The sequence below is a fragment of the Brassica napus genome, chromosome A6 (assembly GCF_020379485.1).
Source record: "Brassica napus cultivar Da-Ae chromosome A6, Da-Ae, whole genome shotgun sequence".
Taxonomy (NCBI): domain Eukaryota; kingdom Viridiplantae; phylum Streptophyta; class Magnoliopsida; order Brassicales; family Brassicaceae; genus Brassica; species Brassica napus.
In genome coordinates, this window is record NC_063439.1 from 8,273,261 (window position 1) to 8,297,324 (window position 24,064).

General features: G+C 37.9%; 2 protein-coding genes across 2 annotated transcripts; both read right to left on the minus strand.

Moving 5' to 3' along the window:
* Positions 1-5,797: 5,797 nt before the first annotated feature.
* On the minus strand, positions 5,798-6,715 carry LOC106351463 (auxin-responsive protein SAUR50). The gene has a single exon (XM_013791261.3). It carries the CDS (start codon positions 6,596-6,598, stop codon positions 6,143-6,145), a length of 456 nt encoding a protein of 151 aa, XP_013646715.1. The 5' UTR covers positions 6,599-6,715; the 3' UTR covers positions 5,798-6,142.
* A 9,089-nt stretch (positions 6,716-15,804) lies between these two features.
* Positions 15,805-19,481, minus strand: LOC106349918. The gene is made up of 7 exons (XM_022688361.1): positions 18,573-19,481; positions 17,817-18,479; positions 17,515-17,613; positions 17,105-17,236; positions 16,683-16,999; positions 16,500-16,581; positions 15,805-16,419 (listed from the first exon to the last, which is right to left on the minus strand). The coding sequence occupies exons 1-7, from the start codon at positions 19,479-19,481 to the stop codon at positions 15,805-15,807; spliced, it is 2,817 nt and encodes a 938-aa protein (XP_022544082.1).
* Positions 19,482-24,064: the final 4,583 nt, after the last annotated feature.

The following is a 24,064-nucleotide window of genomic DNA, read 5'->3' on the forward strand; positions in this document are numbered from 1 at the left end:
ATTGCTGAAACCGGCATAGCAGACGCAATTGACTTCAGAAGAATTTCTTTGCCTCTTTGAGAAAGGGTTTTTTTCATACCATCCTGATATTATCTTATTCAATCTTTCTTTAATGTAAGCGAAGAGTTGAACCTTTGAGCCCTTCAAACATTCTGGTAGGCCAAGATACTTGAATGCTCCACCCTCGGCCTCAATTACCAACTTCATTCTAACACTGTTCTTTACTTCCTCTAGTATCCATTTCCCAAACGTAATGGAGGACTTGGCTGGATTAATTACTTGGCCCGAAACGTCTCCATACCTCTGAAGGATACTGTGAAGATTTGCACTTTGATCTTCATTAGCTTTACATGTAAACAGACAATCATCAGCAAGTAGTAAATGATTAACCGACAATCTTTCCTCCCCAAATTTGATTCCTGATACAGAGCCTTGAACTTATGCTTTCCTCATTAAATGGGATATGCCTTCATCACATAACACAAAAATAAACAGGGATAAAGGGTCTCCCTGACTCAGATCTCTTTGGGGTATCACTAATCCACGCGGTTGATCATTGATGAGTATAGAATAAGACACCAAGGAAACCACAAGACATAACTCGATTAATCAAGGTGATATCAAAACCCATTGCAAAAAGAAGAGACCAGAGGTAATCCCACTCCACCCGATCATACGCTTTAGACATATATGTCTTTACGACCATATACTTTCTCTCCAAACTTCTGTGATGATCCAATGGAATGCACTATCTCATGAGCTATAGTGATGTTTCCGAAACCAATCTATCAGGTACAAAATCAGATTGCGTAATCGCGACAATACTATCCATCCATGGTTTCAACCTCTTCACCATAATCTTGGATACTATTTTGTAGATCACAAAACAAAGGCTAATAGGCCTGAGATCAGACATTGACTTTGAATCAAGGATCTTTGGAATAAGGCACTAGTGGGTGTAATTCCAATCTTTCGGGAGGATCCCTGATGTAAAGAATATATGAACCTCCTTTACCACCTGAGACTCCAAAAGCGGCCAGAATTTTTGAAAAAATATTCATGATATTCCATCTGGACCAGGAGCCCTGGTAGGATCAATCGAGAAAACTGCCTCCTTGATTTCGACTGCTGACACTGACTGGTTAGGTGCGTATTCATTTGATCTGTAACTCTCAAAGCCATTCCTCGAAACCAACTATAAAAAGGCAAAGGATTGGAAGATTTGAATAGCTTGGAGAAAAAATTAATAGCCACATCACCCTTTGCTGCTTCAGAAAACACTTCAACTCCATCCTCATTTATGAGCTTATCAATTGAGTTCTTTGCACGTGCAGCCTTAATCGAATTCTGAATAAATCTGGTTTTAACGGTTTTTGTCCCTACTGGGTTGCTTGTTGTCTCTTAATTTGCTTGCTTTTGCATGGTGCTTGAACGCCAATGCTATCCTTTGTACCATGGCCGTTTGGCTTATTACTCTCAATGGAAGTTATCAGTGTTAAAAAAAAAGAATAAATCTGGTATTCAATCTCTTCCATGCATCCATTTGTCTTTGCTTTTCTGCCACCAGTAAGTTTCTTCATCTCTATAGGCTTTCACTAATTCTTTTTTCAGAAAATAATTTGTTGCACCGAAGGATCACTCATAGACTGTTGATATTCCAACTCAAATTCTAGCTCATAAATTATGTCTCTAGAATTCAGGTTGGAACTCTTCTTCAAGGCACTTAGAGCTTTCCTACACGCTTTGAGACCTGCAGAAACTGAACCTGGTCCACCCCTTCAGAAAAGCTCCAAACGTTAGCTACATTATCTTTGATACTGTCAGATTCCAGAAATCTTCTATCAAATCTGAATCATCCTCTATAAAACTCATGAGCTTCAATCAACTTTATGAGGATAGAATGGTGGTCACATATTCTCTTATCCAAAAAAGACTGGTTGGAGCAATGGAACTTTCTGAACCAAGTTTTATTCCCAAAGCACATATCCAATCTAGATTGAATCCAATGCGTTCCACGTCGCCCACCCCAAGTAAAACCATTACCATGGCTAGGCAACTATTCCAGCTTTCCAGCTTCAACCATCTGATTGAAAGGTGCGAAAGACTCGTCTGATCTCCTAGGCCCTCCATCTTTTTCCCCGCTATGCAGGATATCATTAAAATACCCAAACACACCAACTATCCTTTCTATTTACACCGATACGACTAAGACGTTCCCGCAAGTCTAGCCTGCTTCTCAAATCCGAAGGACCATATATACAAGACGCATAGAAAGAAACTGCTTCTAGTTGTATTATACAATCCAAAAGGTTTTTATTTATAATCTCGAACTTAATATTTACAGATCTTTTTCATAAAATAGCCCCCCCCCCCCCCCCCCCACCGACATGATCAACTGTGAAAAATCTATCATATCCAAGCGAAACCTGAAGGTCAACCAAAACATTCCTACTATGCATAGTCTCCATAAGGAACAACACCTCCGGGAAATATTTTTTACGCATTTCTTTTAGGTGATGAATTGTTAGTCCTTGAAGCCGTTCCAGATCCTGACAATTCCCGCTGATTATACTTATTTTGATTTCGGTGATCTCTCATTTGGGATCACCCTTGATTCTTTAAACTTTGCAGCTTTCCAACCTCTTTCATCTTCATCTGATGTCTTCCTCTTCGAGCTTGCCAATTCACCACAGACTCCCCTGCATAGAGGTCCTGAAGTACATTCGACGCTTTGCTATGCTGTTCTTTTCTCTTTTTGATATAGGGTCTTCATCTAGCTTTCTGCTTCTGATTAACCCCGGATGGTCCAGTCACAAAATGATCAGAGCCATGTTCTGTAGAGTTCCTTTCAACACAAGGAGAAGCTGATATATATTCAGTGATCTCGAAGCTACTCTTGCTACCAGGAAAGGTAGACTTTGATGTCTTCTCTACTTTTCTTGATTGAGTGCCCAGTTCATTCATCTTCAAATTGCCTAACCTTGTGAAAGCACTCGTTCTCTTTCGTGCCTTAAAATTTGATGCCTCAACTTATCTTTATGCAAAGATTACATAGGAAGCTGATCCCCCGACGAATTGATATCAAAATCGAACACAATCCCCTTGCCTTTATCCAGCTGCTTTGTGAAAACTGGGGCAGACTCCAAATGAAGTACCGTCTTCTGAGCTATTGGATCTCTTTCAGCCTTTGCAACTGATGCTTTTACCCTTTCAATCCTCACCAGCTTATCAGCGCCAAAAGCTGTCAACAAATATCTTCTCATTTCATCCAGCACCTCAGATGATATCTTCTTCCTTCATGTTATCTTGCAGATGCCCACTTGCTCCTCAGAAAAAAAACACCAAAGAGTGGATCATCCTCAAGAAGAACTTTCTCATCTGATGCTCTGGCCTCCAATATTTTTTGTCTCCTCACCGCTGATTGTTCCCTTCTTCTTCCCACCAGAATAGGGCAGACCTCTTTGGCATGATTCAGTCTTTGGCATTTGTAACATCTTTTTTGATCCTTTCGTAATTATAGAAGACAACAGATGATCCATCCTCAGGAAGGTTTACCACTTTTGATTTTCGTAACGGTCTTGACACATCAAATCGAACCTGGACCCTAATATACGCTTCTCGCTGCAGCTTATCAAGGTCAAAAGCTATAACCTTTATCGCCCCTACTAGCTCTCCCAGGGCTGTGATCGCCTCTTCTGTGTAGTGGTTGATAGGGATATTTCAGATCTGAACCCAAATTAACATATACTATAAATAATCTGGGGGGGGGGGGGTGCCCCACCCATCGATCTATAACTAAGGTCCAATCATTTGAAGTATGAACCCCTTTCTTCAACACATCTAGAAGATCATCCTCATGATCCTTCTTTTGACAAAGGAACACCCCAAACTTTGCATTGTTTCTACCAATTTTGGGGCATCTCAAGTATCACCGTTGAAACTTTCTGAAAATCCGGATTTAGAATCCTTCCGATTAGACTCCGGGAGTTTTTTTCGATCGACTTGAACTGCGGAAGATTAGGCATGTCAAACGGTTCATCTTCTTCCTCAAGCAATAACGCCATCATCGTCTTATCCATCGCATGCGACATTTCACTGTCAGATTATTGACTATTGTTTCCACACGCTTCTGTAAAGATGAATAAACTTGGATAACTATGAAGATTCACCGAGAAAAGATGAACTTTAGCGGTGCTTAGTGAGATTTTACTCGGTGGTCAAACCAAAAACTTTACTTAATTAAGAAATTAATTTTTTTGAGAGAGAAACAAAGTCCAAACGAGAGAGTCATCTCTAAAGTTTTATAAATAAAAGCTTTTCTTTTTGTACACGATAAATAAAAACTTATATATTAGTCTTTTCTACTTTTTATGTTTTTTATTAATATACTAGTGTATCTCCCGTGCTAACGCACTGGGTAAATCTCTTATGTATATAATTTTTTTATAAAGGTATTAAAGACATGATTCGAATTAACAAACTGAAGTTAGATTAAATACTCACACAAACTAAAATTACATATAACTAAATAAACAGCACTACAGAATTTTTTATATTAGTTTTATGTCCATCTATAATCTTTCTTAGTATGTTTTCTGAATAAAAGTGACCAGGAAATTACTTATCATAAGAGTTGCTTGAAAATTCTAACATACCAATTGCATAGCTTATCACGTGAAGCGCGGTTCCTCTACAAAACAAAAACAAAAAAAAAGTTAAAACCATAAAACTGAAATAACTAAATGTTGAGACTTAAAAAACTTGGTCGCTTGTTAAATAACTATTAATTATTTGAATTCGTCTACACCACTAACCAATGTAATACATAATAAGCTGGAGATCGTGGATGTAATATATGAGGCGGTTAAAATAATTATTTTCTTTCTTTTGGTTTTACATTCTGAAACTGATTTGTTTCAACTGTTTCTTTTTTTTTTGAAACTAACTGTTTTTCTTTTTAGTAATTGGTGTTTTTGAAAAATAAAATATTATCTATGTATCAAAATATTATTGGGCAAGTGACTTGTGTTTTAGTATATAAGAGATTTTTGAGAAACTCCACTTAGATTCCCCACAAGAGAGCTCGGCAAAAAACTACCTTTTAAGTTGGAGAATTAATTTAGAGTTTAGATAAAACTATGTAAAGTACACAAATAATTCCAGTACACTAATTAAAGTAAGTTGTAAATGATTATGTGTACCATAGCCTGTACTTTTTACTGTATGGAGAAAGTGAAGACAAAACAAAGAAGTTGAGCACAGCAGGCGAACCAGATAAAATGGGCTAAGAGCATCTATATTGGTGGGATGAGGAGAGAGGAGAGAAAGTCCCTTGTTCTGCTTTTTTTTTTTTTTTTTTTTTTTTTTGGTCATAGAAGAGTAAGGGACAGCCCTTAATTAAGGGCTTTTCCCTTCTCTTTCTTCCTCGGTTTCCACCCTCTTCCCCTAAGGGATGCCTTAAGGGCCTTCCAATAAAGATGCTCTAATAGTCTTTCCTTCACATGGCCCTTGTCGGAATGCAGTATTTCTAAATTTGCAAACTATATTTATCGTTATTTCCTTTTATTTTATTTTTTTCGAACAACTTCGTTTTCATATCTTGAAAAACTTTAACTTTTTCTGGAAAACTGTGGTTATATTTTTTAATATATTGCATTATTTGGTGTTAAATATATATACATATATATTACATTATTTATTGTACTAAGTTCATATCCATTTTGGTACATTGGTAAAATAATTATGAAGATGAGTTAGGGTGATAGCAAAATAATATTAAAATCAAAAGCCCTTGAAATAATCTGATTCAAAATGTTAATTTGATCTTATTTACATTTACAATCTTTGAACTCGGATTCGAACCCGGGATGACTTGGTGGAACGACTCACCCACCTGCTAACCGCCATCTCCTCTGTCTCGACTCAGTGAGTAACCCGCCACCAGATTAAAACCCCAGGCCCCAATATAATTAAATATTTTTTTTAAAAAAAGTTAAACCGAAATTAGCACCACCCGACTCGGTGGTAACCCGGCCGTCTCAACTCAATGACGATTTATTCGAAAATTCGTCTTCTTCCTTCGCATGGCGATCAAACTCGTTCCGAGTCAAACCGGGTCATAAATCGTACGGACCGAGACTCTTCACCAGACGGCTTTCTCGACGACGCCGTGAAGCAACGGCCGAGATTCGATCAACAGATCTAGCTTGCTTTTGATTCCTCCGTGGCATTTCTGGATATCTTCAGGACAAGTAAACCGGCTCGACCGGGAAGAATCAGACCGAGAAATGAACCGGACCGCTTCCTCGAAAACCGACTCTTCACAAGGGATAACCAACGGCCCCTGGTTCACGAAACCGTACTCTTCCTCAGCTTGGACAAGGAGATTGCTCAAGATCGGATGGTTCAGGTACGACGCGCGCACCACGAATCTCCTGCACTCGCTACCTACACAAACTGCCACGTGTCCAGATGGAACATCGGACGGCACACAACGGCTGGCTGAAGATAACCGAGCTTTGTTGCGCCATCGCCGGAGCATTTGCCTGAGCCTCACAATATGGCGGATCTTGCTGCATTTTCCAACACTTCCGGCCATTGTTTTCTTTCTTTTTTCGGGAGCTGATATGTTTTTCCTTTTTCACGAGAAAGTGAGAGAAAATGTCAGGTGGGAGGGATTTGAGCGTTTGGGAGAGAGGATGTTTAAATAGTGAAGGGAATACAACATTGCCATTGAGGTTTCGAGGTAATTACGAAATTGTTTTCTGTCTTTTCGAGTTAGTGATACAAATTTTGATTATGGTTTTATTATACTTATCTTTTTTTTTAATTATTATGGTTCGTATTAAAAGTCTTTGTTACTAATGAACCGATTATGGAAATAATTATTTGGCCCTCAGGTTATACACAAGATAAGATTCGTATTTTGATGTAACTATCACTTTATTGACTATACGTACCCACATTTTAGAATTCTAAAACACTAAAACTGATAAGACGTTTTAATTTGTTGGCAGAAAACAAAAGGCATTAAATTTGTTGACAAAACAAAAAGGCCCATTTTGCTCAATATACATAGGGAGATTCTAAATTGCAGAAGTGAGCTTTATTTTTAATAATTGGCGAACTTGTACCTCGACGGCGGTGGAATGACTGATTTGCCCTCATGGCAGAAAAGCTTATCTAGTAGCCAAAAAACCTGCAACCGGTTATAGTTTTAGTTGAATTATTTAGTTTACATTTTGAGATGGTCATACGTGTTTGGGTTGTATATAACACCACATGTTAAATAGGTTTCGTTTCCAATATAATCAACATGTGTAGTTATAATAATGACATCCTATTTATAAAGGAGAAGGCCACTCTCCACGTTTTCCATTGCATAAAACTCAGAAAGTGAAGAATATGAAACTCAGAGAAATGCAGCCTCGTAAGATTTCTTTATACAATCAAAGTTGTAAAAGTCACCCATATCCCGGTACTTCCAAATCTCTTCGCAGCAATCCATGGAGATCCAAATGGTTAAATGTGAAAGGGAGTGATTATGATTAAATGAGAGTCAGACTTTCTCATTAACATTACAACATTCGGAGGTACTTTAGTTTTGTATACCACATATTCGTCATTAATTAATATTGGAGGGTTACTATTTCTCAATACTGATTTGAATGATGGATGATAAACAGAATTCAGATTGGATAAGTAGATCCGTAAACGACAGCGTTGAGAGATAGGTTAATAATGTTTGCTAGATATTTTTTGTGAAACAAGTGACTGTCGTTGTTTTGTGTACTATTCATTCGATTGTGAAATGTTAAAATTCTTTGGGTACTCATCAAATCGGTGTCTAAAATCCAAAATAAAATATAGTTTAATTAAAGGAGGGGGAGGAGCCACGTTTCCATAATAAGTAGCATACGTTTAAGTTGGGTTCCCCCTCGCAAACTGCACTATAAATAAGGATTAAAGGTGCGATAGATAAGACACAACATCTTTTCCAGAAATCTGAAGTTCGCGTTGAAATATAGGAATCAATTGTGAGGGCTGTAAAAGAGAGCTACCAAATATAGGTGAGTTCTACACTTTACTCATTTACTGCAAAAGTTTTAAATGAGCATGGCGTGGGAGTATCATAAATATTTAAGATAACATAGGACAATTAATTAAGTTTCATAATTTCTCTATTAATTATCATCGTCGTTACCTTGTCTACAGATGGGTCAGCTTGTACGAATTAGTATTGGGGAGTGGAGTAAAAGTGCAGCCGGGTGTTGGCAATTCGAGGGAGATCCTTCTGCAGTGGACAAGTATATCGTTGCACGCAGCAACGAAAATATCAACTCCTTTACGTCTCTCATACGCGAAGAGCTGGTAATTGGACCTGAATGCCCCATTGGTTTGACATATCAACTGCCGCAGCGGATGTTGCATGGAATTCAATCAACTAAGCAACCATCAAACATAGTAACTTCTGACGACGTTGCCTTCGTGATGAGTGTGCAAGAATGGACAAACGGAGTCCAACTTTGTATCACAATCGGGGCTCGGAACGTGGCTAAATACCAGTTCCTCTGTAGAACTCCTTTCAATATCGGTGACTTTAGATTTTTGGATGGAAGTGTAACGGAGGAGGATCATTTTGCATCACTACGAGGTAATCAGTGTGTAATATGCAACCTTTTATACAACTTTTAATGTTTGGAAGACAATACATAAAGCTAATCAATGAATGTAATTGATTTTCTGCAGGCCTCGTGGGCGAAGACATAATACGCTGTAGTGATACATTAATGACGCAACTATTCAGCGACGAAAATTTGATCTTAATATACCGGTTGTCGTATGAGATTGAAAAGGCCAGAGGTTTTCCCTTATGCGAAACAAATGGTATAGGACTCCAGTCTCGCTTATTACCGTGTAAATGAGAACATGTTAAACTTGTTAAATGTCGTCTCTAATCCTAGTATACTTTCAATTTCGCTGTAGTACATGTTCTAATAAGAAAACAAACATGAATTTTTTGGGGGAATCACACGTAAAGTAACACGTCAATTGTATCTCAAAAGATAGACATTCAAGTTTGGTAGTAGTAATACGGTAGCGGTCTTAATACAAAGGGGGATATTAGGAATACAACCCATATGGGACATGTTTGAGAAAAGAAGTGGTAGACAGATTTATGATTGCATGTCTGATATTAAAACCGTGTATTACTTATAATACGTTTATTTTGAAAAATATCCGGATATTACCACATACGGTTACTATTAAAATTAACCAGATAAAGTGACAAAAACATTATTAAGTTTCATTTAATTATGATGCAGGGGATGAAGAAATACCTGATAATGCAGAAGATGTATCTCGATACTTCAGTCCCGTGTCGGCAGGAGTGGAGATTGATCCGACTGATTTGGAATTTGAAGAGAATGGTGATTATATTCATGGGGGAGGCCTTTCGCGCTCGGTTAATCGACCGGAATCCGAAAATACTGGAAGCACAGAGCTCAGTATGAATGGACAACAAACCGGAATGATGAACGAAAATGTTGTGGAGATGGATCAATCATCAACAGGTTCAACCGCGTATATAAACCTTGGTGAAAACAGTGACGTAGGTGAGGATATATATACCACTTATATAACTTGAAAAGTAAAGTAGGCTTTGTTAACAGAAATGGTAACGTAAATATAGGCACAAAAGAAGCGGAGGATGTGTCCAAAGAGAAGGGTAATAGAATGACGGACGAAGTTGATGGAGGGGAAAACAGATATATACATGTCAACGATGATTCAGATAACCATCATGGGGCCACACCTATGCGAATTGAACGCGTGGTGATAAACGACTCATCGTCCGACCTACCAGGGAACCAAGGTGCGTGTGAGAAGTTATAAAGCTAATTAAATAGGGACGACAATATTATCAGTTCAGTTATAGTAATCTAGAAAATAATGGCCGGTTATTTTTAATGATAACAGGTCCCACCGAAGTAATTAACAATCCGGATGTTGTATGTGTTGGGATGATATTCAAATGTAGAGAAGATTTCAAACAGCATATGGCGATTTATGCAATTCGCAACAAATTCCGATTTCGAAATACCCGTTCTGCCCCGGGTGCGATGGTTCTCAGATGCTTCAGCCAAACCTGCATTTGGAGAGTCTATGCTGCCATCCTAAAAAACACTCAACTGTATGAGGTGAAGACTGTGAATCTAGCTCATTCTTGCAGTGTAGACGATCGTGCAGGGTATCAATCACAAGCAACACACACTGTAATCGGTGGGATAATGAGGGCTAAATTTGCGGGTAGAGGGGGAGGCCCTCGTCCTAATGAAATTAGGGAAGCCATGCAGGGAGATCACAATGTCCACATTTCCTATTGGAAAGCCTGGAGGTCCAGAGAGGTTGCTTTAGACTACGCTAAAGGGTCATTTGGTGCTTCATACAATCTCCTACCCAATTACCTAGAAAAGCTAGTTCACGCTAATCCGGGAAGCCTTGCAGAGATACAGACGGAGTTTACGGAAGGGATAGGGCATAGGTTCAAGTATATGTTCCTTGCTTTGTCTGCCAGCATTGCAGGTTACAGATTCATGAGGAAGGTTATAATAGTTGATGGTACACATCTTCGAGGTAAGTATGCTGGTTGTTTACTCACTGCCTCAGCCCAAGATGGAAATTATCAAGTGTTTCCATTGGCGGTCGCGGTTGTCGATGGCGAAAATGACAAAGCATGGGAGTGGTTTTTTAACAAACTATCACAATTCATACCAAACAACGACGATATTGTTTTTGTCTCTGATCGCCATCCATCTATTTACCACGGCATTGCTAAGGTAGATCGGATATCAATTGATAACAGAATAGAGTAATGTAATATACTTTTCTAAGATAACGTTAATCTTGCTCGTACTTTGTACGTTTAAGGTAAAGTTTAGATGTAAAATAAAGACCCTGGATTTAATTTCATGCAGGTGTATCCTATGGCTAGGCATTGCGCATGCATACTCCACCTAAAGAGAAATATTAGAACGTATTTCAAAGATAAGCACTTGGGGTATTTGGTGGGGAAAGCAGCAAGGGCGTTCCGACGATCGGAGTTTTACAGTACATTCAACGAGATTAAAAAAGTCAATGTTTCATGTGCAGAGTACTTAACTGGGATAGGAGTCCAACATTGGGCAAGATCTCTGTTTGAAGGCAACCGCTACAACATTATGACGAGTAATGTTGCAGAGACTTGGAACTCGGTATTACGGGATGCTAGAGAATACCCAATACTTTCACTTATCGAATACATAAGAGGGAAGCTTATGTCATGGTTTGCTGCAAGAAGACAACTACTGAGGGAAGGTGATAAGATAGTGACTCCACATGTGGATGATATTGTGGCAGCAAACTTCGAACGGAGTGGGGGACTTTGGGTAACGCTCATTGGGGAAGAAGAATATGAGGTTCGGGACAAGGACGGAAACACATGTCATGTTAATTTAACAGACAAGACCTGTACGTGCTTTGAATTTCAAGCCCTACTCATTCCCTGCATCCACGCGATAGCTGCGGCAACAAGGTACAAAATCAGGGTGGACACACTGGTCGGAGAGTGTTATAGTTTGAACACATATAGAGCATCGTACGCGGAAAAAATTAATCCAGTTGTTGGTTACGAGGACATTGAAATTTTATCAAGTGACGGATCTGAAGGGCAGGTGTCACTAAACCCGCCGGCTAGTAGGAGACCACCAGGGAGGCCGAGGAAAAACCGGCTTTTATCAAGAGGAGAATTTGAGGTACTTCATACACTTTAAGTTGTAATATAACTTGTGTGGAATTTAGTTGTTTCCCGTGTAAATTATACATCATAAGAACATTTAGTTCATAATTTAAAGTATGTTGATTGCAGATGCAAGGAAAGAAAAAGCGAACTATGTGCAGTAGATGCAAGTGCGCTGGCCACAACCGCGCGACTTGCAAAATGGCAATATGATGTGGCTTAACGCGTTGTTAACGGAAGTTGTCTACTCGGATGATGAAGGTGTATGGAAGAAGTCGTGGTCTGTATAACTGTAATAAATGCCGCAGTAGTGGCAATGTATTATATAAAAAAGTTTGGGGATGAGGCAGGTTTATGTAGTATCCCGAGTTTATACAATAAATAATGACAACTTCCTTTTGTTTGGTGACATTATCTGTAAAATAAGCATATGTTAAGCAGCATATAAAGGGAGAATGAAGTTTTATTTCTCTCTATCACTCCTGTTGTTTTCAAAGGCATACTTTAAGCGGGTAAATAGTGATTTCCAAAAACTAACAATTAACCGGCGAGAAAGCTAGATAGCAGGATAAAAATTAGAATAACAGGCCACAGAACCTATAACCGGATGTTTAAGCGTTTATGGAAACAGCGAACATGTCCAATACTTGCAAATGTCCTGAAACTGATATTCCTATATTATAAATGGAAACAAATACCCCGAAAAACGTTAGTAACTGGCACCAAATTTGCGACTCCGGATAGAATGTTATAAATCCTTGAAAGAGTTTGTAGGTATAGCTTACGACAGAAATAATGTATGGGGACATAGATAATAGACGATGCACTAATGATAATTGAGAACAAATATTTACAGTTTTCGTATTACTTTGGGCTTGAAGTTAGCAAACATTAAATAATGTCAAATACAATGCAGAGTTGTCTATAAATCTCCATAAATATAGATATAGCCGGGGACGTATTTCGTTTTCCATATAATTTTTTAGTATCCGGATATGTTAGACAGCATAATTTATACGGTCGTTTTTTTTTATGCAAAATACTAGGGTTCCAAACCGAATCCTGAAGACAATGCATTTAGTACAACGTTGAAAAAGCTTTTGTGATTTTTCTAAATTAACTTCTACAATGATGAAAGTTAGCGTATCAAGAAAATAACAACACACAAATCCATGCAATTAAATTGAGAAACTGCAATAGTGGAGCTGATGTAGTTTCGACAATTTGACCCAAGTTACAAACCAGGTTAGTGTTATGACACGTAGACTTAATGGCTAACTGTTGAAGATATTTTGTTTTCTTAGCTTAGTAAAGAAGATTTTGAGTTCGTAAACCGTGATGATAATGACTCTATAAATAATGAATGGAATTACAGAGATGTGTTGTCATGTCAGAAAAGTAAGTCATGATGATACCCTACCCCTAGATAGACTGCGGACATTAAATGCAGAGATATGGGTTAGATTTTCATATTTAACCGACAAGTGTAGGTTAAGTCCGGTTTTTAGAGTGTGTATTTTGCTATATATAGGTAGTCCCACAATCTTTAGTTACCTCAACTAAGTAGTCTAAAAACACCGGATTGTAGCCCAGCAATCTGAAAATAACTACAGCTCACTGGAAGTGCTTTAACTCTTTAAGATCCAGAAACTGTAAGTGATATATAGTTTAAGAGATCGTTATCTTCTATCTCACCATATTGTTATTTCCTTCAACCTCTGATTCACCCTTACTTTATAATATGTATTCTTAGAATTGAAATGATACTATATTCATCATCGTCGTTATCACAATCTGCAGATGTCGCGTCTTGTCCATGTTATGAAGGGTCAATGGAGAAAATCGCTTGAAGGAGTGTGGAGATTCGATCAGGATTCTGCCGTGCCACCACATGATATTCTAGTGGGGAGAAGTGACCATGTTGAGGCCGTTAAGGGCATGGTGAGAGGTGTTTTTAGGCTTCGTGCTGAAACTCCTCTGCTACTAACCTTCCAGCTGCCACCATGGATGGTGGAACCAGATGGAGCTACAAACCCCCCACCTCAAAACATTCTCACAACTGCAGATGTTGAGATGATGATCTGCGTTCACGAGTGGAATACTGAACCTAGGTTGTGTGTAATATTCGGGGCGGAGGAAGTGGCTACATACCAGTTCAGATGTAGATCACCTTTCACCATCGGACGTCGACATTTTCTTGGCGAAGGTGTCTCCGAGGAGCAACACATGGCCGCTATTTTGGGTAAACACTTCTTACAGTTTACGTCGAAACATACAATTTTCTACTTATGCTGTGACCTTCACGGGTTTGTCATTTTTAAATAATATTGCGGTGTATAAATCCCCTTTCCAGGTATGATTAGAGGCAACGAGTTTCTGTGTAGTCAAAGCGTAATGGCTAAGGTCTTCAACGAAGATGAAATGGTGCTCCTATACAGATTTTCGCTTGAGATAGAGAAAGCTAAAAACAGTCTTGACCTCAATTTGGGACCAGCCGTTGAATCTGGAGATCACATAGTGCCAACTGGTGGACGCACAGACGGAGACAGATTTAGGGCAAATATGGCCATCGGTTATGGTAAGAGAAAAAAACCGTCTTATTTAAGTGATTCGTGACTATTATGAAAGGATCCAGATACATTACGTGATAAACTAACATTATCTTATAAATGGTTATTCCGTAGCACCCGCATTAAGTACCGTCAACTTTAGCGAATTTCGCCCGCTCAGCACTGGGCACATAACAGGACATCACTTCCTCCACATCCCTATGATACGCAATATTTTGCAACCCACGTTGGAGCCACAGAGACCCGTCCAGATTATTGGGAAAGTGTAATGAATTCGAGCTATGCAGTTCATCTACAAAGGATATATGGAGTTCCGGGGTCGGAGTACGTGGGGTACGGACCCAATGAGCTCAATATAGTACCTTCTAATGTTCCCGTGTTTCCAAGAAACACGAACAGTATTCAAGCATCATCTACGGGTTCCTCCGCTCATGGTAAAACAAAGGACGAAACAGGGAGTGAAGTTAACTTCTACAAGGTAGAAAACAGTGGTTTAGGAAACCCACTGAACCAGGAAAAATGTAGTATTTACATGGTTGCTGTTACCCTCCGTTCTAAACTTATAACTTTACCTCGTTTTAATTGAAAAATAAACAGGTGAATCGTCGAGGCAGGGCAATCTGGGTACAGGAGAGGAGGTGGCAGGCGAAACAAATGCTGACAACATCCAACAGGGCCCTGGAGAGGAGGGCAACAATGGAGGAGCTGAACGTTAAGCTTCAACGTTTCTTTTATAAATAAGTCTGACGATGCTAAGGTCATATGTTGTTTTTGGGTTGTTGATGGTTTTTCCATGAAGTGTAGTATTTTGGTGGTTGGGGGATGTAGTTCAATGGTATGGTCACATGTTTCGTTTTCATCTGTTTTGGTATGCATTAATCGAAGCAGGGTAGAAGGGATATTAAGTTTGAGTGTTTAATGTAAAATATATGTAAAACACTCTTTAAGATGTTAATGTAAAATATTATTTAAATTAAAAATCAAGTTCCTCCTTGCTAACCAGACCAAGTGGATTTTAGACCAACAATTTCCTTTCCACATATATAACTGTTTATTAACTGACATAACCGTATTTCTGTATTATATCCGTGTTTGTGTATTATATCCGAATATCAGCGCCGTTAAAATGCGACCCCAACAACAGAGTAATTATTCGTGTTGGCCGTTGACCCTAAAACAGTAGTATAAATCTGTTAACAAGTGTTTCAGTAACGGAAAGTATAGCATATGAAGTAAAACAAACATATGACATACATGACTCAAGATTACGGAAGCAAACAGAAGTAGTTAGGAAAATGACAGAGACCACCAACTCGAACAGCAAATTAAACCATAATGAAGATAGTAAGTATAGTTTAAATCAGAAGCATAGACATTTTAAAAACACACCAAAGGAAAGACGGTATTATGGCTTCAACCGTAAACAGAGTTTAACAACAACAACAGCGGAACACACTAGAGCTTCTTGTGGAACTCATAAATCAGCACAGCTACCCTTTGTGACTCGTCGGGAATGATTGATGGAGTGATAGTACTACAACTTTCTGGCCCATAGAGCGCATGAGTACACATCAACAAACAAGCAGTCAAGGCCGCTTCTGCGGGGTTGGTGTTGTGCACCACACCTTTTACTGTCTCAACAGCGAGGGCCGTCTCCAGATAGTCAGGCAAGCAACCACAGTGTTTCAGCAAGCATGGGAAAATTTCACATAGGGGGGCAACCTCCTTGGTTAAAACGTTTGCGTTCGTAACCTCCGGATTGCAATCAAGAACATATATTTTTCCTGCATTGAAATCAACGGAAATCCCGACCCAGTGTTTCCGGCTCAGGGAGAGAGGCATGTAGAACCGTGAGGCAGCAGTGTTAGAATTCAAACTCTTCACCACCATATCGACGAGGGCCTTTGTGAATATATACGGAGTTCCGGACTTTGCTCTCCTGAACTTTTGAAAGTTCCTAGCCAACAAAACTTGAAGTCCACTATCCAGGAAAACAGGAGAGGAATGTGAGGTACCACAAATTTTGTTGTTCACAGATGCAGAAACTACCCTCAGAAGAATGTCCATAACCTGTAAACAGCAGGACACTGGTGATCCAAAATGGGTAGAAAGATTAATTCACTATAAGTTTGAAATCTAACGTTACATACTCTGCCTGGGAGAAACCGGTTTCTTTCTCCAATGTCCGTGATGTCCTTCCCCGTGACGGATAGGCCAGCGACGTTTATAACGCTGAAAGGAAAACATTTTCCAAAACGTCAGTCATTTTTACCACAGTTTTAATAATAACAAAAAAAATACCAATAACAGTACTACATTATAAAGGTTCATACCAATCTTTCTTGAGTAGAATCTTCAGACGGCTATACTTTTCATGAATAACTCCTACATCATAAGCACCATTACCAAAAATCTGGCCTTCTCTCGCACGGTTAAGTAACGCAGTTCCACATTGGTAGTCGGTGAGCAACTGAGGTGGGACGGTGCGTATGCGCTTGCTCTTACGGCACAGTAATGCCTCTCCTCCATCTACTACAACCTCTCCATTGCCTTTCCCACCACCCTGATCTTCGTTCTCTCCCATCTCATCATCATCTTCATCAGGATGTTCGCGAAGCTCCTGAGTTAGGCCAAGTGAGAATGACGGAACCTGCAGTCGAATACAATATACAACACATAGTAGCAGCCGTCAAACAATAACATAGAAACAAAGTAATAATTGAATGAAATAGGGGAGGAGAGGATGTGATCATACAATTGGATCAACCTGTTGTTCCGTCTGGCTATGACCAGACCTCGATGATTGATCTTCCACGGACTTTCCCCCTTTTCCATTCGAATGCATGTTAGACAGATGCTTGTGGATAGATTCAGGTTGAACATGCACCTAAGCGAACCGGGGTTCATAACAGATGGACAAATTGACCGTTAAAAATACATTATTGAATTTTGAATACGCAAATACTAAAAGAAATTGCTTGCTAAAAAGGTATGTTGATAAAATTTTAATTTACAACTTATGTATATGAAGACGCGTTATTTATAATTTTGGGGGAAAAATGATATCTGATAGTGGAGACGTATCATGTCGATACTGAACACAATGGGGTAATATAAAAGACGCCTAAGAAGTTTATAAAGGCATGAACGAATTTCAAAACTTACCGCCTCGTTCTCCATCATTTGATTTCCACTGTTGTGGTCATCCGCAGCTCCATCGAAAGGGTTGACCGATTTTTGGGAGCATGATTTACCAGGTGATCCCTGAAATGACAACATTAACACGTTCACAGGCCGTATATATACATCCAGCTAATAAGGAATGTAAATTTGATAATGCGTTGTTCAATATCCGGATATAAACTACGTATTCACGATATATATATAGGGTTCCGGATATTTAACTATCCCAAATTGACTTCCCAACAGTTTACTTAACATGGAGAACCACAGAGAGAGTAAATAACTAAAGTGTGAGGATTACCACTTTCCGGGCATTCGTTTTCTGCAGCAGGTGGCGTTGAGTAATGACTAATGTTTTCCATCACATTTTCGATTATCTCATCATTATCATCAAGAGGAATGGGAGTCGTCTTTGAAGGAACACCTTCCACTCCCGGTTCTTCACCCGCTGCAGTTGAGTTTGGATGCGCAAAAGCTGATTGTGTATGTAAAGTCGGCATAAATTTCATCATCTCAGTCTTGAAAGACTGCAACATTCCTTCAACTATTGCAATAACCTTATTTTCACATCCAACAGACTGGGCAGACACCTCTTTAACTGAAGAAACAACATCAGCAATATTCCCATCGATCCTGTTTACCTCCGGTCGCAGTATGGCATTTACAATAGACGTTATTCTGATATCGCCTTCCAAGCAAACTGGTGGAGCTTTATCCTTTCTCGGGATTCCTTTCTTTTTCCCTGCTGTTTTAGCCTTCTCACGCATTCTTTCCACATCAGCTTTTGTTACCCCTCCTCTGAACATATCTTTTGTAAAGATATGGTTATCGTTTATGCAACAAAGCATAAACGATACTTTTGCGTCATCAACTTCATCGGACCATACAAGCACAGACTCGTCCACCGGCCTAGCTGGGTCTTGAGGTATTATACTCCGCACCATAACCTAACATACCAATAAACGACGAAACAACATTAAAGCTAATATAGTAATTAATTCATATCCTACATAAGTGGACTATACGAGTGGGGACCATACCTCTTCTTTCTTGTCAACTTCGCGAGCATGTGCAGGACTTAAAGTCTTCTTCTTTGTCTTCCTTGTACTGCGATCAACATCATCTTCATCGCTATCAGACTCAGATGAGGAACAAGACTCTTGCACTACTTCCGTGAGCGAAGGAACAGCTTCGACAATTACGAGCTGCAAGGCCAAAGCAAAGCCTTTGAGAGCTACTGAATTTTGGGACAGGGAGATCTCATCCTTTTTTTTGATACTAGTCATCAACATATCAAATGCTAACCGACCCCAAGGGAAAGAAAAGAATTCGTCGATGTCCTCAAGCAACTCAGCGTGTTCCTTCAACATCTTCATCTTCAGATTAGTAGATAACAAAACAGATGATACAATTGCCAGACAGGCCAATTTTATCCGGATATCTTTGTCGGTGACGGTTTTTTTTCGCAGCATCTTAACCGCCTTCGACACACGCAGCTCTTCGACACTTCCGAAGAGCTCAGGCCAGTAGGGTTTGTCGTTAATCTTTTTCTTCTTCTTCAGCTTCTGTTTTTTGGGAAACTCGCCACATGGAAGACCGGTGACGATAGCAAACTCTCGGAGGGAAAATCTTATGGGCTTCCCAGCAAATCGGAACCAAGCTTCATATTTCTTCTCAACTTTAAGTTGCCTGGAAAGAAGGAATCGGGCAAATCTACCTGAGAAGCCGGGTTTGTCACCAATATCGACTAGCTTACCAAAGGAAGATTGTCGGATAAACTGAATCTCCTCTTCATCGAGAGCACTCAAAATGGAGTTAATTGCGCGAGAAGACTGGTATGTAAGAACCCTAACTCCCACGGGCTCCTCGCCGTCGGCGAACATCATACCAGGCAGATTCATCCTCGTTTCTTCGACTTGATCTTCAGGAAATTGAACAGACGGATTCATCGCCTTGGAATTTTGTAGTGAAATTTTTTGGGGAAGGTGAACAGAACATGACAAAGATCTGCGAAAGACGAAAAGCCAATGAAAGAAGAAAAAGAAACAATAAAATTCTTTGAAAATGTCGGAAAGTTTATTCAGTAACAGTTGTCACGCGCATAATCATTAATTGCAAGAGAGTTTTACCGGCTAGCTCCGCGGTGTGTCAGACCCAAAAACTTTTTTAGCCTAAACCCTAGGTATCAATATTTTATGATAATAGGCCTATTTTCGTCATTATGAAAATGTGAATAGAAGCATAGCCATTTACCTAATATAATAATTTAACGTAGTCATACGATGCAAAAACCCAAACAAAAATACATTTAGATCTAAATAAAGCTTTTATAAAAGAATTGCATAGGAAAAAGAACAAATTCAAGTTCTTACCTTTTAAGTTAATAAGTTAAAAGTTTTAAAATACATAAAACCCACCACATGGGTAGCAGGAATGATTAAGATTACTAATTTATCATAACAAAGCATATCACCAAATTGTATAAGCTTGAAAACAAGTGTACAAGCTTGTCTCTCGCACTAGCAGTTAAATGTTAACAGAAGATGCTTTTTTCCGAACAACTTAATTTTATTTTTCAGAATATATGTTATAAATTAAATGAAATATATAACACGATGTACCAAATCACTTATTTTTGTAGTTTTGGAAATGTGTCCATGCCCCCATGTGCGGCGATGCCCCATCTCAATTTTTTTTTCTATCTTACTTTTGAAAAATATTCTCAGAACAACAAGCAGCCAAAACAAATATGCAAAAATTAATCATTATAACTTAAATTTTAATGCGAATCATAAATCAATGAACTTCGTATGCAATTGTTACTCTTTGTCAAAAATGATGTGCCCATTTCTCCAAATTCGGTCTAGTCAATATTTCTATTTTTAACATCATAGTATTCGCTACAATAAAAAAAAAAAACAGAAAGATTTGTTTGAATATACTCGGTAGTTCACATGTTACAGGCTTATAGTAAATATCTGCAACAAATAATAGTGCTAGCTATTTGGAACTATGATGGTAAATATGTTGAAATAAACATAACAAAATATTTAAACAAACATAAGTGGGTCAATCAAGTGCATGATATGGAGGGTAGGAGGGTGCATCCCCCTCATGCGGTACCGACGTAACCCCACTTGTTGGATTTAAGGATCTTCTAGTCTCTTTACAAGTTTTCCTTCTTATAACCAAATCTTCTTCGCCTATGCATATTTCATTATTATTGCTTACAATAATTGCATGACCATCCATCCAAGTGCTATGCATCGGCATTGTAGTGTCTCTTTCTGCACTCCCTTTACTATATTGCATAACAGCTTACACTCTATTTCGATTAAATGTTTCGAACTAATCCCACGGTTTTGGTATACGCACACACTGCATGAGGAGGATGCACCCTACATTCAACCCGAACCCAATCCAAAAAACACGATAAAAAACTGAACGTGTATATAAACTGAACGTTCATGCCTAATATTTCAGGTAGGCCATTCGCTCACATGAAAGTTCATGTATTTTTTTCCATGGGAGAATTTTCGAGATGTCTAAGATTGCAAAAGAAATTAAGTGCATGTTATTGATTTTGACATAATGTAATAACTAACATTTATGTCATCCAGTGACGCTATCTTGTTATAGATGATGTGGCCAAAAAAATATATGGTGAAAAAATACTTAAATATGATGTCAACAAAATAAGATGTGGCTAAAATTTAGTGTACACTATTGACAACGACAACAACGACAGTGTCAAAGTCATCCACATAACTGTTTTTTACCTCTAATTAGTAAATATATACTGTAATCAGTAAATTAAAACAAAATATAATCTATAATTGTTTTACTATATATTTAAAATTTATCAGCCATAGTATTGGAACATACATATTAAATCCTACCCACCAACTTAAATATTAAACCCTAGACAAACCCCTTAGTTACCAAATCTAAACCCAAATATAATCTTAACCATATGTTGCGAGTGTACAATTCTATCTCAGTGACATAGTACAACACCCAAGTTGCGGTAAAAACTATACATAATAAACCCACCCAAAATCTTTGAAGTCTATATCCAAATCCCTATTTAGTAAATCTAAACTCTAACCATGAACCTATAAACCCAAATACAATCTATAAACTATTTTTCGATATTAGACAATCTAAACCCTAACAAAGAACCTATAACATGGCAAATTATTACATATTTAAGAAATAGTATAGAACTATTGTCTCAAATAGTATAGAAATATTGTCACAATTGACTTTGTAAATGCTTTAGAGAAGTTTTGATCATTCCGAATAACCAATATAGTATAGTACACTAATATAAAGATTTATATGCTATCTAACCAAATTTGACTACTATACGTCCACCCACTTAAATATTAAACCTTAGACAAACTCTCTAGTTACTAAATCTAAACCCAAATAACTGAACTATAAACTCAGATAGAATTTGTATAATATGCTGCCAATTTTCTCAACGTAGACGGCATAGTATGGAACCTTTATAAATACTATAGAATGACTGACTCACACCCAATTATTAAACCCAAATTGTTATCACTAAACCCAAAACTCAACCCTCACCTTCCAAATACTAAACCCTAAATCTTAATCACAAAATCCTAAACCATACCACCCATTTAAATATCAAACCCTAAACAAACTCCCTAGTTACTAAATCTAAACCCAAATATAATCTTAACCATAGGTTGTGAGTGTACAATTATATCTCAGTGACATAGTACAACACCCAAAATGCGGTAATAACTATACATAATTAATCCACTTAAAATTGCTGAGTACTATACCTAAACCCCTACTTGGTAAATCTAAACCCTAACCAGGAACGTATAAACCCAAATACAATCTATAAGCTGTTTTTTAATATTACACAAACTAAACCCTAATTAGAAACTTATCACATGACAGATTATTACATATATAAGAAATACGATAGAACAATTGTCTCAAGTAGTATAGAATTATTGTCTCAAATTGACTTTGTAAATGCTTTAGAGAATTTTTGATCATTGCAAATAAACTAATATAGTATAGAATATAGTATAGTACACTAATATAAGAGTTTATTTTCTATCTAACAAAATATGGTTTTAATCGTTACACATAGAACCAATATTGTATGAATTGCATATTACAATCAATCACACAAAATGACAGAGATAAGAACTATCAAATTTGAAGACGTGACAAATTATTATATTTTAAAGAATAGTACGGTACATGTATATAAAGCTACATTAAAGAATCGATACTACACTATTTTTTCATCGAATATAGTATAGACGGCGAGTTCATCTTTTTCAATTCATTTTCTTACAGGCTGATACACATTCACTTGAATCGTCGTCATTATTCTTCACCACCATATAGAGATCATCTTCGTCTCCTCTTTTTTTTCGACACGGTGACACTTTTACCGATCTGCCGTCATTATTCTTCACCACTATATATGTAAAGCATCATGGATATAACCCTGATGCGATAATCTCAATCTCATTTGCAAGATTCGAAAATGAAAACAGAGTATGAAAGCAAAAGCATGATATGAAACTAAAAATCAATGAGTTAAGAGAAGGAGAAAAATAAATGAAAGAGTTGGTGTGTCTACTCACCGTGTACGCCTTAACAGTTGTCTCTTATTTACCACAATTGGTTGTCCTTGTGAAAAGAAATCAATTCCAAAATAAATCTGGGAAGAAGACTTTCATCTTTTGCAAAATCACCAAAATAAATTACATATGAAAGAGTGAGTGTTTTTCAAAGGGCCACGAGTTATGTTTCAGTATTATTATTATTAAATCAATTTATTTTTTTTCTTATAGGTTTCACCGGTTGCATGTAAAGGCAATATAGCAATATTATATATAAGAGACAAGTTGTATAGGTGAGTTAGGGGTTTTAGATAGTGAATTAATTATAATTTGTTTGAAGATTATACAGCCCGATTCTCTTTTTTTCCAAAGCATTAACCGTACCTACGGACCCACGGAATGTCTCCGTCATTCTGCTATTTTTTTTTTGTTCTATTTAAAACTAATTATTCAATTTCCTTAAAACGATTATCGCCTAAGAGTATGATTAATCTCGGTCTCTTAGCCAGGGTTCTTAACTCATGATTTAACATTTTTTTTACACCTTTTGGCTAAGAGACAGCTCTTATATCTCTTATTTAAGTGATGGTTTTTAGCTTTTCTTAATTAAAATTTAAGAAAAGTTAAGAACCGTCTCTTAACCGAAACTAAGAACCTCAGTTAAGAGACTGGGATTAATCATTGACGAAGTATTCCTTATTCTAACTTGTTTCCATTATGAGCCGCAGAGCAAGTGATTAGCTATAATAAGCAGAGGGGATGAACCTAACTTAAAGTTTTGTCTTTCTCTATTTTCCAAGCTAGGAAACAAGTACTCATAGCTTTCACGGACCATACGGCATTGATTAGTATCAATCAGAAATAAAACTGAGTTCGCTATCTGTTAAAATAAAAATAAACAGATAAATCTT